At 38.8% G+C, this 15,406-nt stretch overlaps 1 protein-coding gene across 2 annotated transcripts in view; it reads right to left on the bottom strand.

Annotated features, from left to right (window-relative positions):
- Positions 1-15,406, bottom strand: part of Dis3l2 (DIS3 like 3'-5' exoribonuclease 2) — a 326,249-nt gene that overhangs the window by 156,280 nt on the left and 154,563 nt on the right. For both annotated transcript variants that reach the window (XM_021198088.1, XM_021198087.1), the window contains one exon: positions 4,107-4,280. In XM_021198088.1, coding sequence (XP_021053747.1) covers positions 4,107-4,280 — 174 coding nt within the window. The remainder of the gene's footprint in view (positions 1-4,106; positions 4,281-15,406) is intronic.

The following is a 15,406-nucleotide window of genomic DNA, read 5'->3' as shown; positions in this document are numbered from 1 at the left end:
CTTCCTTCCTTCCTTCCTTCCTTCCTTCCTTCCTTTCCAGTGCTAGGGTCAAACCAAAAGCCTTGCGCACCCAGATCTTTTAGCAGATGTGCTAAAATGCTTCTATCATATTATTTGGAGTATAAAAATGTATCTATGTACAAACTACTAAATTGCTCACACGTACACACCCAAACTACATACCAGATCTTTACAATTAGTTTTTATGATGTCATTGAAAGAGTTTTCTGTGGATTATAAGCCTTTTTAAAAATGGTTAACACTGAGTGTAACGGTGCATGCCCATAACTCTAGCATTTGGAAGGCAGAGGCAGGAAGACTGCAGTTTAAGGTAGCCTAAGTTACATAGTGAGACTATGTTTCAAAAAAAGAAAGTGGAAAAAACCCAAAAGCTAATAATGCAGCTCTTTTTAACCAGTCCACAAGAACTGACTGGTTTCAAATCCACATGGCTCCTGTCTATAAGCATAACAGAGTACCAATAAGAATGTCAGGGACTGGTGCTTGCTCATGGGATGGATCTCATGTTGGCCCAGTCATTGGTTGTCTGTTCCCTCAGTCTCTGTTCCGTCTCTGCCCCTGCACTTTTCGTAGACAGGACTGATTTTGGGTTAAAGGTTTTGTGGGTGAGTTGATAACCTTATCCTTCTACTGGGGAGTCCTACCTAGCTACAATAGGTGGTCATTTCAGGCTTCATATCCACCACTGCTAGGAATTTCAGCTAGAGTCATCCTCAAATAAATTTGGATACACTTGTTGAATAGAACCTAAAATGTGAGTATTTTGCTTTAGTAAACTCATCTCACATCTTTAAAAAGTCCTCTTATTTATATTTAAAATAGGAACAAGGGTATAGAGTACCAGTCTATATCCCTGTATGTGTATATATGTGTGTATTATGCATGTATGTATGTATGTATGTATGTATGTATGTATGTATGTATGATGATCATTAAAATCAAGTTAAAATAGACAGGACTAGGTCAGCCTCTATCTATCTATCTATCTATCTATCTATCTATCTATCTATCATCTATGTATCTGTCTGCCTATCATCTGTCTGTCTATCTATCTATCTATCTATCTATCTATCTATCTATCTATCTATCTATGATGATCATTAAAATCAAGTACCAAAATAGCCAGGACTAAATCAGCCATGGTGGCGTATGTGTTTAGTTTCAACACTTGGGAGACAGGCAAACTCATTTCTGTGAGTTTCTTGTAGAACATAACATGTTCCAGGCCAGCCAGGGATACATATGGAGACCCTGTCTAAATAAATAAAGCATATAGGACTTACAATCAGATATTTAAATTTGCATGCTAAAAGTTATTAAAGCAAAGTTTTAAAACAAATGATAGTACCCAGTTGAACTGCTTTCACCAAAAGTAAAATTATTAATATAAAGAGATAGGGTTTTTAATACCTTTCAGAAGAAATATCAAAATATTTGAAATTTATTTCATTTTATTTTTCTTCTTTTGTTAAGGTTTATAATATAAATAAGTGATTCATAATGTATTATATTTTTATAATTTTAAAAAGACATGCATTAGTGGGAATGCATGTTTACCAATGTTAACATTGTTAATTACTGTTTTAGATATCAAGAAGCCATTTAAAATTTAAATGTAAAAGAATAATTTAATCTGATCTGAATTTTAGAAACATAATCTTGGGGACAGGAGATGAGAGTGAAAATACTGGAAAGCTAAAGGGGTTTAAAATATGTAACTACTTTAATGCAGAAACATCTACAAAGGCCCTCTACTTTTGGGTTCTTTCTCAGAGCACATGGTTAGACTTTAACAAAAGCTTTCTGCAGAGCAAGGTCTATTCTGTAGCTCAGCCCAGAAAGCAACGAGGGCCAAACCAAAGGCAAGATGGAGCCATAAAAGGATAACTTGGTGCAACCCTGGTTCCTGTGACCACTGAAATGTTTAATAATTTTCTACAGGTTAAGATCAGGTCAGAGAAAAAATGAATAGATCTATCTCCTGACATTTGTATTTATGATTTCTTAAAGTTAGTTTAAAGACTTTTAGCAATGGAATGGTATGCTAAGTGAATAGTTGACTATTGCTTCCCTGCCTCTTTATTACTACCCTGAGCCACCTTCCTCCCACTTTAATCATGTATTTGACCAGGCTGATTTACTTCCTTCCATTTTCTATACATGCATACTTTTAATGTGCAGATATGTGTATGTTTTACATATGTTTGTGTATACTTATATAGCTCTGGATTATTGACTTCACAAAAATACAAGCATAGTCACATGACCTGTGGTTTCTTCTTTCACTTAACAGTATTCGATGGTCTCTCTAGGACAGGACATATGGATACAGTCACTTTTTTGCATAGCTGTAGGTAACATCATCATAGGGATGGGTAGACCATAGGTTATTAAACCATTCCATTACTGATGGACTCAGCAGTTTTTACAGTAAAACAGCAATGAAAATCTTGGCTCATAAACCTTTGTATACTTCACTCAGTAAGATACATTTCTGTAAGTAGAGTTTGGGGGTAAAAGGTACATTTAAAACTGAATAAGCACTAAATTAGACTTCAAAAATAATGATTATTGTTTGAATTTAATCATTCCTCGGTAATTTTTCATTTTTTGTTGGGATTTATTCTCTTTTCCCACTTTTTAAATTCTTTGACACTCTCCTACAAGAATACAATATTATCTTCATCATACCCAGCCTAGAGGTCTTTGTTTTCCAAGACAGTATTTTACCATGCAGCCCAGCCTGGTCTAGAACTCACTGTGGAATGTCCTGGATCTCCTGCCTCATTCTCCCAAATCTGTGTCACCACATTTGGCTTCATTAAAGTTTTTTATCTAGTCCTAAGTTCAGTAAAAGATCTCAGTAAGCCTCTCAATTGTACATGAGGCAACAAAGGGTCCAGAGGTTCAGGTTCAACGTCCAGAGGAGATACCCCTATGTCCTATGCAGTGACATCCAGGAGCACACTGTGCCAAATGAGTTTGAATCCATGTTTCCATCAGCCACACTGACAAGTAGGAAGGGATTATTATCTCATTTTCTTCACACACTCTCAGCAAGAAAAGCAAAAACTGACAGTAAGTTCCCAAAAGATACAATGCATGAGAGGGCAAAAAAGTACCCTCAGATTTGGTGGAGTATTGGACACTTGGAACTGAAGGCACCTTAAGTTCAGCTACAAAGCAAGCAAGTGTGGTGGAAAGACTCTGACACGGGATAACCTCAGCAAAAACCTTCCACAGCCTCCCGTGGTGGGGTGTATGAAAACTTTCTTGGTTCTAAGTATCTCCATGTGGCATCCAGAATGAATGCCAGTACTGAAACCAAATTCTGAAGAGAAATATCAGAAAAGAACTAACATCCCACAATGAAGAAACATCTTCAAAGAAGATGTTGTTATAAAAATACCACAAAAGTACTTTCCAATAAATTCCAGACCTAAAAGTAAAGCTTTAAAATGAGCCTCCAAGCACAAGGTCCTGAATCCTCTGCTATGTGCCTAGAGAGGCCCATTTAGAGGAAGCACTTGTAAGCAGATAACACTGCCTTTCTGTGATGAGACTGGGGTCCAGCAAGGAGAAGAGGCTAGGTAAAGCCACCTGAAATCTTTTGAAATTAGAATGGTCTAGAACCATTCTAGAAACAAATGTTTGCAAAAGAACAGAGGGTCAATATTTTAAGGCCACCCAAATGTTGCAATAACTTCGAAGTTGTCATGAAGAATGGTTGAGCAATATATAAGCAAAGAAGCATATATAGTTGTATTCTACTGCAATGTGACTAAACACAGAATTGTGAATCTCATATCACTTTAGGAAGATTAGTAACTATTCATAGTTATTAATTATTGCTGACATTTTTCAAATCATTAAAATCTGAAATCCATCTTCAGTTGATGAGCTCCAGTGGTGGGCTGGATTTAGCTGGTAATCCATCACTTGCTGACCTCTGGCACAGAAGCACCAGACTTTCAACTGAATACAAACAGTGGATAAAAGAAGGAAACATCTTAGCCCAACCCCTAGAAACATCAGGGGAGAAGACAGAGCAGGAACAGCTGTCCCCAGGTGTTTCCCATGTTTACCTTAGGTCTCTTCTCTTTCCCACTTCATCAGGTGGGATTGTCCAGGGCAGGCTTTGAGGGAGACATTCAAGAACTTCTGAAGAGAAATCAGAGAAGTCCACACCATATTCTGTCAGTATCCCTTCTGTTTCAGGCTCGATTTCACCAGCCTGCCCAAGACTCTTAGCCAGTTGCCTGTGGACAGAGCAGAGAGTGGACAATTAACTGTATTAGTGAATAAATAAATAACATGGAGGCCTCTGTCTCTTTTCTAAAATAAGTTATTATGAAAATCCTCATGAAGGTTACGACTACAGTACAATTGTACCTTCCAGAGACATTCTGACCATAGGAAGAGGGGCAAAAGGCAGAACTTCTTGGAACTCCTGCAATTCTACTCATGGAGAAGTCAATATTGGTCCTCGAATGCCCTTGTTTTTGACAGTCTGATTACATATCCAGGATGCTCTCCAACTGGGAATTCTCCTGCCTCAGCTTCCTAAGTACTGGGATTATAGGCAGGTGCCATCATGTCAAGCTTCGAAGTTGCTATTGTGAAATGTCTACATGGAGGCTTTTGGAAAACTCCTTTAGAAAAGTTTGACCAACTTAGCTTGCTGTTAAATTATGACAATAAGATGAAAGAAGGAAGCAGCCTTCAGCCAAGCCCCTATATTAGGAGAGTCATTAGGGGAGAAGACAGAGCTCAAATATGAGTTTCTTCCACAGAAGCCATGAAGAAGCAGCTCCGCAGTCTACATACACCTGCTCACCAGTCCACACTCTGGTGACACTGGGTAGTACCCACAGTCAATACTCCAAACCTTAGACATTATGTAAGCCTGATTAAATGTCTGTTTTCTTTCATAAGTTGCCTTGGTCATGGTGTTTTATCATAGCAATAAAACCCTAACTGAGACAATGGAAACAATAGAACCTAGGTAAGCAATAGGAAAAAGATTAGCAGTAACTAATGGACAGAAAAGAAACAAACCGTAAAGAAAGAGTAAAACAGATGACATCCTAGTTAGACTCATCAAGGAAAATGGGGAGACAAGGACACAAATTCTAAGTATTAGAGTAAGAGTGGGGACATTGTTAACATACTACAGCATAAAAAGCATAAGGGAGAACTTAGTCAGAGACCCCTGTGGTTGAATTACGGAAACGCTGAAAAAAGCTGAGGAGTGTGACCCCCATAGAAAGACCAGCAGTCTCAACTAACCCAGACCCCTGAGATCTCTCAAACACTGAACCACCAACCAGGCAGCATATACCCTGGTTGAAGTCCCTGGTTGATATGAGGCCCTTGACACATATACAGCCGAGAAATGCTTGGTCTGGCCTCAGTGAGAGAAGATGCACCTAACCCTAGAGAAACTTAAGTGGGGCCCCAGAGAGTGGGGAGGCCTGGTGGGGGAGCGAGGGGGGTACGTCCTCCTGGAGACTGCAGATGGGGTTGCGGGGGGGGGGGTACTGTGGGAGGGTAGACTGGGAGGGGGTTAACGACTGGACTGTAAAAAAAAAAAAAAAGTAAAAGTAGTACTAGTGATTTTTATCCAATAAATTGAACATCTTGGATGTAACAACTAAATTCCTTGAAAGATACAAACTGCCCAGGATTCTTAAACAATAAATCAATATCTGAGTATCTCTGTATTTATTAAGGAAATTGAATTGGCACTTTAAAATCTTCTCACAAAGAAAACTCAAAAGTCCAGGTTTTCCTATAGCTTCTATCAAATACATAAAACAGAATTCAGCAGTTATATTTTAAAAGTATCAAATACAATTAATTAAAAATGTATCCTGCATAAGAAAATCATCACTATAATTCACTTTAGTAACAATCAAAGAACATACACAATCACCTCAGTAAAGTAAGAAACAGAATTTGACAAAATTTTCACATTCATTTAAAATAAAAGCACATGATCAATGGAAGAAGCTTTTCTGATTTGATTAAAAGCGTCCAAGAAAATCCTAGAGCTGGGCCTGAGGAGATGACTCGGCCAGAAGATGTGTATAGTGTAGAAAGAAGGACCTCAGTTTAGAACCTAACACCTATGTTTAAAAGAAAGGAAGGAAAGAGGGAGGGAAGGAAGGAGGGAAGGAAAGAAAAGCCAGCTGTGGGTCTGTGGCCCCTGTAATCCCAGCACTGGGAGGTGAAGTCAGGAAGTTCCCGGAGGCAGCTAGCCTTGTCAAATTTGTTGAGATCCAGGTTCAGTGAGATGCCACCTTAAAAGTATGGTGGGTAACAAAAGAAAATGCCAATGTCAGGCTTCCACGTGCACCCACATATTAGCACATATATGAACAAGCACACACACATACCCTCCCCCATCCTAGAGCTGATAGCAAGTTTAACAGTTAAAAGTCTAAATGCTTTCTTACAGATCAGGAAGAAGATAACTGTTCACTAACACTATTGAACATTGTTGGGGGGTGTGATGGATGCTATAAAGCAAAAGATAAGCAAGGCATAAAATTAAAATGGGAAGATATCACACTGCATATAGTGGGGTAAACTGAGTACAATTTCCATGACAGAAATGACCAGTCTCCTACTGTATGTTTCTTGTAAGATCTCTCTGTGTGTATGAAAACAGAATTCAGCATACTGCATTTAAACTCTCAACCCAAGATTCCTAGTTCACAGACAGTGCCCCAAAGACAAGAGAAGCTCTCAGTACTCATGTATGGCAGTAAAAACAAGTTTAGTGGTTTGTGTCAGTGGTGTCTTGCAAGAAGAGAAGTGGGATCTACTAGCATTGTGGCCAAATAATCTTTACATAAAATGAGGTCTAGGCTTCATGGCTCTGCAGAATTACCTTTGTAGCACTCTCGGGGGGGGGGGGGGACAAGGCAAGCATTCACTGTTTCTGCAATCCCTTCAGTGCTCTTCCAATAAATTCTTTTACTAAGTTCCATTCTTTTACTTGTAACCAAGAACCCAGACAGTTAAGGGCATGGGTCCCAATAATTTTCAAAATGCTAAGGAATTTTTTTATGTAGTATAATAATCCAGGAAGTTTTATTTTTAGAATAATGTTGCTTTGACAGCATCTTAATATTGTTTTCATTGTGACAACTTTATTTACCATAGATTCAACTTTGAACACTGATACTTGTCAAAATCAAACCCTGTATGAGAACCTGGGTTTATCCAGGTTCCTCTAAGACTACACTAGACACATTCCTCATTAGGCATCTGTTTATTCCAAAACACACACATACACAGGGGATAGAATTACATAACACTTTTTTGGCTTACTTAGTGGGGTAAACTTAGTAAATATGGTATTCGCTTTTCAACTGATTCTGCCATCTGTCAGCAAACTTATTGCTTTTAGCATGGTGATAATTTACAAATTGTTTTTCTCCACTAAGGAATTTTTTAAATGACTGACTTGTGCTCACATCCCACTAAAGGTATGAGGGAGCTATTATCACTGCCTTTGAAGCTTAAAGGACATAAAAATCCAATACTGGGATAGAGTAAGGCTACTTAGAATAATGTTACTCAGGTTAAAAATAACTTTATCCTAGTGATTAAAAGTAATAAATAGTCATAAAAATTAGCTAGGAGTTTGAAAACTAATGGGCTCTGTGTTATTCCCTAGTCCTGTGGCCTAGTTATTATTCTCACAGTCTCCTGAGGGTCTCTTTCCACATTTCTCTCCTAACATCAAGATCTTTTTTTGTATGTACATGGGTGTTTTATCTGCATAAATGTCTATGCCCTGCTTATGTGCCCCATACACACAAAGGTCAGAAGAAGACTTTGGATTCCCTGGGACAGAGTTGCCAGTGGTTGTGAGCCATGTGGATGCCAAGAATCAAACCTGAGTCCTCTGGAAGAGCAGGTAGTACTCTTAACAACAGCCATCTCTCCAACCCTCTAATAAAAATGTCCTTAACTGTCTAGGTTCCTGGTTACAAGAACAAAAGCCAAATTTTGGTTGGGAAAGTTTTATTGGAAAGATATAGACAGACTCACAAAAAAACAGGTTTGGAGAAGGAGAGAGTGAATAGACGAAGGGTGATAAGCCCAATCTCTGGATTCTTGATTCTAGGCTAGGAACAGAATAAAGACTTCCACTGAAGAGGGTATTGAATTTCTTACAAGGAAAAAAAACCTTCCACGTTGGTAAGTCACATCACTGAATTTAGGGCCTTACTAAGTCCCTTAAGTAAAATTTTGAGGCACTACAGACACAGACAATGTATGTAGGAAGATGAAAGAAGAACTCATTGTCCTCACTGCAGAGCTCCCATTGGCCCTCTACACTCTCAGCTCATAGGATACAGATGATGGTAGTATCCCATGTCTTTGAACATGTGGTCTCTGAAAAGGCAGCAAAGCAGAAACTTTCTAATGTATCTGTAGTCTGCTTTGACTGAGGAAAAAAGACCTAATAGGCAGTAGCTACAAGTTTAACCGATGGCTAGGGATCTGAAAGGCCTGGTAACAAGAGGATCGAGATAAGGGATAGGTGAATAAAACAAGTTTGTTGAAATGAGCCTGGCAGAGTGTGAGTGTGTATACTGTGTGGTGGTTAGCTTTCACTGTCAACTGGGTTGAATTTAGAGTCATCAACAAAATACACCATATAGTATGTTTCCAGAACTGTTAAACTAGGGGAGAAAGACGTGGATGTGGGTGGCACTATCCATGGGCTTGGGTCCTGGACTTAATATAAAGGAAAGTGAGCTGAGCACCACCATCCATCTCTGTTTCCTGACAGCAGATGCAAGATGGCCAGCTGCCTCACACTCTGTTACCACGACGAGCTGCTTCCCCTTGAACTATGAGCCAAGAGAAACCTTCCTTCATAAGCTGCTTCTTGTAAAGTATTAGGTCATAGTGATGAGAAAAGGAACTAATGCATACTGCAGGAGAGATCTCGGTCATGCCGTGCTTTCTCATAGGCTTTAAAAACACAGAGGACAGCAGCAGGAAATGAACACCACAATAATAACTTTGCATTAGAGTTGACTTGGCTCCCATCCTCATAGTACATCAGTGTGCCAACAGCCAGTCACAGCCAACTGTGACAGAGAACGGAGCCAGGAGAACATTTGACAGCTGATTATGTCTAATGAAGTTCATGACAGAGTGACCTTTCTCCATTAATCTGGAAACTCTAAATCTGGGTTTATGACTGTTATCTTCATTTGCTCTATCTGTTATACTTGTATAAAAATACCACAACATATACATTCAGAGTACTTTATAAGGTATTATATGACCAGATTTTATCATGCAACACCATCTTTTTGAAAAAAGCAAATCTTAAGAATTTACTGACTTGAAGGGTATAATCAGGAGACAGCCCTTACCAGACTAATCTTAGCCTGCCAGAGACAGTGATGCCCTAGCTTAGTAATCTAGGAATAAGAACTGAGAATGCAAGGCATGAGTGTCAGGCCATTTTGTGTCACAGTGGAGACATCCTTGTAGCTGGGAATGCAGTTTGGTGGTAGAACATTTGTGAACATGCACAAGGTCTTGAGTTTGGTACCCAGAACTTGGGTAAAAACACAACAACAAAACCTTAATTACAAAAATGCTATTCTTGTCTTCATGATGCTTATTACTTTTATTATTTTGGCTTTTTTCAAGTTATATATGCATGCATGATTTAGCTATCTATGTAAAATCTAGAAACCACAAATAAAAGAAGACATATGGTAACCTGTCTCTTGAGGTATGACAATTCTAGGAACACAATAATTCCTTTTATTCTGAAATGGAGAGCACAAGGACCGACTGACATAAACAGGAATCGAGCCCACTACTGACTTCTTTATTTACAATCCAAGGCAGCTGAGAGATTCCTCACAAGTAAACACAGTTGGAATAATATAAAGAGGTTGCATACATATGAGGCTGAGGCATAAAACTCTGGAGCCTCCCTCCCCTGCCCCCTTTGTAGATAGGATGTTACTCTGTAGCCCAGGTTGGCCTCAAACTCAAGACAGTATTTAAATGACACTAAGCAACTAACTATTTATTGATCAGATCACTAAATAGTTCCTGGAAGAAGTATAAACAATGAGACATAGTGTAGTTTGAGAGAACTATGCCTACATGAAAAGAAGTATGTTCTTGTATGTGTGGGACTTCTGGTAGAAGTGTAGGTACAGCATATGTAGACCACAATAAATACCCTGGTCTCATCCTGAAAAGCTGGGAGCACTTCTCCAAGATACTTATAGTCATAAATGATAATCCTACACTTAATGTGGAAAAAGTGTAAGAACCTGGACAAAGACGTTCCAAAGATTCAGCTTTGGAAGATCATTACAATAGTTCCCTGACTATGGTTTAATTTTCCAAAGCCTTAGTTGGCAGTCACCCATGGTTAGAAATTACTAGATGGAAAAAAATTCTAGAAATAATTCCTATCTTAAGTGCCATGCTATTGGGTAACAACAGGCCTCCCGCCATCCTGCTGGGTCTTACATAGAGCAGACGTCAGTCTTTTTTCCAGCTATTTACTCGGCACATTCAACCTATTTGATAGTCACTTGTAGTCATCTTTACTACTAGACCAACTTCTGTGGCAGTCCAGTGCTTGCAGTCACGTACTTACTTTACTTAATGTCTGCACAGTGTAAGAGCGGTACTGCTGGCAATTTTATTACTGTGTACTGTTATGATTATTCCATTTGGTCAGTTACTGTTATTAATCTCTTGCTGTATCTAATGAATAAGTTAAACCTTAACATAAGTTCATACACATAGATAAACCTGGTGTGTGTTGGGTTCAGTGCCACCCGTGGTTTCAGACCTCTATCAGGAGGCTGGGAATGCATCCTCTGCCAACAACTGACTTATATAAATGTTATATAACATTTAAACATAAAGTATGTCCAATTAAAAAAACATACTGACTGTAAGCAAGGAAGGATTAAAAGAAAGCATGGAAGAGCTAAACATCTTCCAAGTAAATAGCTTCAGAATAACAGTTATGACCCAAGAATGGACACACAGGTACAACTGGTAACCCTATCAGCCCTGGGAGTCTTTCGCCAGGATCAGCAGCACAAGTGCATAATTCTCCAAGGCTTTCAGTTTGGGGGGACTTGAGAAATAAGTAGAAAGGAAAATTAGCACTACCAGAGAAACAAAGATCCTGCTACCAGTTGCTAGAGGGAAAGTGACACCACTTGTAAACACCAAGGGTCACAGAGATAGAACATCACTAAGTGAGGGCCCTGGGGGGAGGGGGAGGGGTGGGAAAAGTGAGGGCAACAAAACGGAAGCACAAAGATTTCTGAAGAACTTAGAGAAAACTTGTGAATGGCAGATTGTGATGGGTAACCTTGGCTGTCCTCTTGGAGGGATTTACAATAGCCATGAAAAGGCATCTCTGAGGCTGTCTGGGAGGGATTATTTAGATTAGGTTAGCTCATGTTGGCAGTACCATCGGAGAGGCTGAGGAAGAAAGCATAATTAATAACGTTTAGTATGGTTTTAATTCACTGAATAAAAGGGGAAAAGGAGATGAACGCAAGCATCCATGACTTTGCTTCCTGGTTGTAGACATAGTGTTATCTGCCACCTCCTGCTCACTCTGATGGATGGCACCCTTAAACTGTGAGCCTGCTTTGGGCAGGTTTTTCTTTTGTTTGGTTATTTTGTCACAAAAATGAGGCAAGTAACTAATACACAGATCAGATCAGATCAGATCAAAGGGATCTAACCATGCCATAGCTGGAGGTAGGTTCTAGATAGGAGGACTAGAAACCATTTTCAAATATATTACTAAGACAATGCTCCAGAAACAAGAGGAAATTGAGATTTTTCTGACAGGCTAGCTCACATCTCAGGAAGAACTAACAAAGAAAAATGCCAGGGAAACATATTCTAGGAGAGTCATTCAATTTCAGAGTTAAATTTTTCCAAATGCAAGATCTCAAGAAAACAAGGCTGTCATAAACACCTATGGAAATCCTATCAGGTGAAAGCAGAGGCTTACTAAGAGATGCAGACAGTTCTCCACGGGGATAAGCAGTCTAGGTTACTGGACCACATATGTGGCAAAGACAGTGTGAAGGGGAAAGATGGCAACAGTCAGCAAGCATGGTGATAGGCCCAACCCCATCCACTGTCACCTAAGTCACACCAGTCACTGGGGCATTCCTAAAATTAAAGAGAAAAGCATTTCTTTTTCCCAGCTTGTGCTTTCTGTCCTGGCAATAAAATTCACAGTTATAGACTGGGGCCAAGCAATCTTAATTTGTTCATGAAATTACAAGATGGCTTATAAAGACAAAATCATATTTTAGTTATGCCTTCCAAATGAAATCAACATCTCCAAGTTCCTATTAGTAGTAATTAACATTTATTTTACTAAGTTTGAAAGAACATTTCTCAAGTGCCTCATTTAAATAAATTTATTATGGATTTCCACTGGAGATATATTTGATAGCTGCACAGACTGAAGAGCTTGCAGAAGATAAAAATCTAATGTGTCAGCATGGTGAAAGAGCTCGTGCTGTTGAGAAGGGGCCTTAGATGCCCCAGAAAGGCTCCCCTCTGTAAGAACTAAGATCTGATCTTCCCTAAATAGTAGAACCCAGAGCTCCGCCAGGGAACTGACAGGTAGACTGTATTTATCTTGCCCAAGTGTTTGTTTTGACATTTTAGTTTCAATGTAAATTTCAGAACCATAAAATAACTTTCATGTAGATGTATTGCTGTTCAAATGGTATTGCTTTCTGTGTACTTTGCTGGAACTACAGTTACAGGTGCCTGTGAGCTCGTGGAGGACAGACGGGGTACAATCCTCTACAACTCAGGTGACTGAGTTTCCCCAGTGTGGACACTGGGGACTGAAGCTGGGCATTCTCTCCAGCCCACCATGTCAACTTTCTACAAATCTAAGACTGTTTTTGTTTTAAATTCAGTTTATCAAACAAAACAAAACAAAACAAAAGAAAAACAAACAAACAAACAAAAACAATCCCAGTACTAAAAAAAGTAGAATTTATATTTGCAATAATAGCAAACACAGGGATAGATCCTGCCCAACCAGGAAGACACAATGACTGAAAATATACATTCTATTTTATTTTATTGTTAATTTTGGTTTTTTAACCTTTAACTTAAAATTAATTTAGTGTTATTATAAAATGCTTTTTACTTTAAGTTTCATTCATCTACTACAGCTGTCATCTTATTATATCTGTGCTTCTATTCTCTGAACCTAATATCAGCATTTCTTCTATTGCTTTTCAGACCTCTGGCCAAGCCTCCTACCTCCCATTATTACTTTAACTCCCTTTCCCCTTCTCCTATTCCTTCTTCACTTCATTACTTAAATATTAGGAACTTGAGCCCAAGGAAAACTAAAATCCACATTTCCCCCAACCAGTAAGCTTGTGCTGCTATCTCTGAGCTTTATTGGAGACATAAGTACAGTGTACAGTTATTTTTCCGACATAAGTTAACAAATGCTATAACTCACATGAATGGAATCAAAGACAAAAATTATAGAAATATCTCAATTGAAAAAGGTCTTTGCTAATCACAATGCAGAAAAAGTCCTTTGCCCAAACAAACAATGCCATCATAAGAACAGTCCTAGAGAGAATGGGGGTAGAGGAGTCACCTCATCATAGGAAAAGCTACACATGACACCCAACATACCAACATCATGCTAAATTAAAAAGACATTGGAGCAATCCTACAGAATCAGAAACAAGACAGGACTGGTGCTGCTCCTCCCTTTCAATACAGTGTTTGAAGCACTATAGAGCAGTAAGACTGAGAAGGAAAATTTAAAAATACACATTGGGGTGGGGGGTATGGGTATTCACGTGGAGACAGGGTGGGGTGGGGAGGAAGTGTGGGATGTGGAGTAGTCAGATGGTGGGTGGGAGTTAGGGAATGGAATATGGAATGTAAAAATAAATTAAAATAAAAAACACACATAAGGAAGAAGTCAAGCTATCCTTGTTTGTAGATGATGATATTATACATAAGTGATCCCCAAAATTCTGCCAATGTTGACTTTACAAATTCTACAAAATTCTACAAATGTTGATAAGAAATAATCAAAACCAACTGATAATAATCAGTATCTTTCTTTACACTAACAACAAACTGAGAGCAAAATCATGAAAACAGTCTCACAATAGCCTCAATAAAATACAGTATCTAGAAATAAGCCTAACCAAGGGCATGAAAGATGCCTACAATGTAAAGTTTTTAAATCTCTGAAGAAAAGGGTTGTGGAAGGCACTAGAAGATGGAAAGACAACCCTCCCCAATATTTATGGGTTGGTATAATTAATATTAAGAAGATGGCCATTCTATAAAAAAAAAAAAGCAACTTACAGAGTCAATGTGATCACAGTCAGTTATAGTCCCCATGACATGACTCACAAATAGGGGAAACTGCACTAAAATCCATATGGAATCACGAAGCAGCCCTGAGTCAGACGAGCAATGCTGGAGGGAGTACCACACCAGATTTCAAGCTATACTGCAGAGGTATAAAGTAATAATAATAGCATGACACTGGCACAAATACAGACATGGAGATCAAAAGCAAGATACAAGAGCCAAACACAAGGTGACATTACAGTCATCTCATAATTGATAGAGGCCAAAATTACAAACAAGAAATGATGGCATTTCAAACAAAACGGGCTCAGGAAACTGGATGTCCACAAGAATGAAATATATTCTTCTCTCTCTCTCTCTCTCTCTCTCTCTCTCTCTCTCTCCCCCCCAATAAAAATCAACTAAATGGATCAAAGACTTTAGTGTGAAAACTGAAATGCTTGAAACTGCCAGAAGAAAACATAGGCAATTCTCTACAAGATACAGTGTGGGAAAGGACTTCCTGAACAGGACTCCATTCACTTGGGAATTAAGGCCAACAACTAACAAATGGAACCTCCCCAATAAAAACCAAAAAGTGTCTGTACAGCAAAGGAAAGAAACAAGTGGAGACTGAGTCTACAGAGTGGGGGAGTTCTTTATGATAGAGAATTAGTATCCAGGATATACAAAGAATTTTTTAAAGGGGGTTAAGAAAACAAATGACTGAATTAAAAATGGGCCATGGATCTGAATGAAGTTCTCAAAGAAGAAATAAAAATGGCTAAAAAATATGCTGGTGAGGATGTGGGCAAAAGAAAATCCCTTTCCACTGTTGGTGGCACTGTAATCTGGGGCAGCCACCACAGAAATCAGTGTGAAGAAATATCAGAAAGCTGAAAGAAGATATAGCATATGATCCAGCTATAGCATCAGACAAACCCAGATATCAGCAGTCTACAAATTCAATGACCAGTGCTCT

The sequence above is a fragment of the Mus pahari genome, chromosome 5 (genome assembly GCF_900095145.1).
Source record: "Mus pahari chromosome 5, PAHARI_EIJ_v1.1, whole genome shotgun sequence".
NCBI classification, from domain to species: Eukaryota; Metazoa; Chordata; class Mammalia; order Rodentia; family Muridae; genus Mus; species Mus pahari.
The sequence above is the reverse complement of the archived record's forward strand: the minus strand, read 5'-3'. Positions and strand labels throughout refer to the sequence as shown.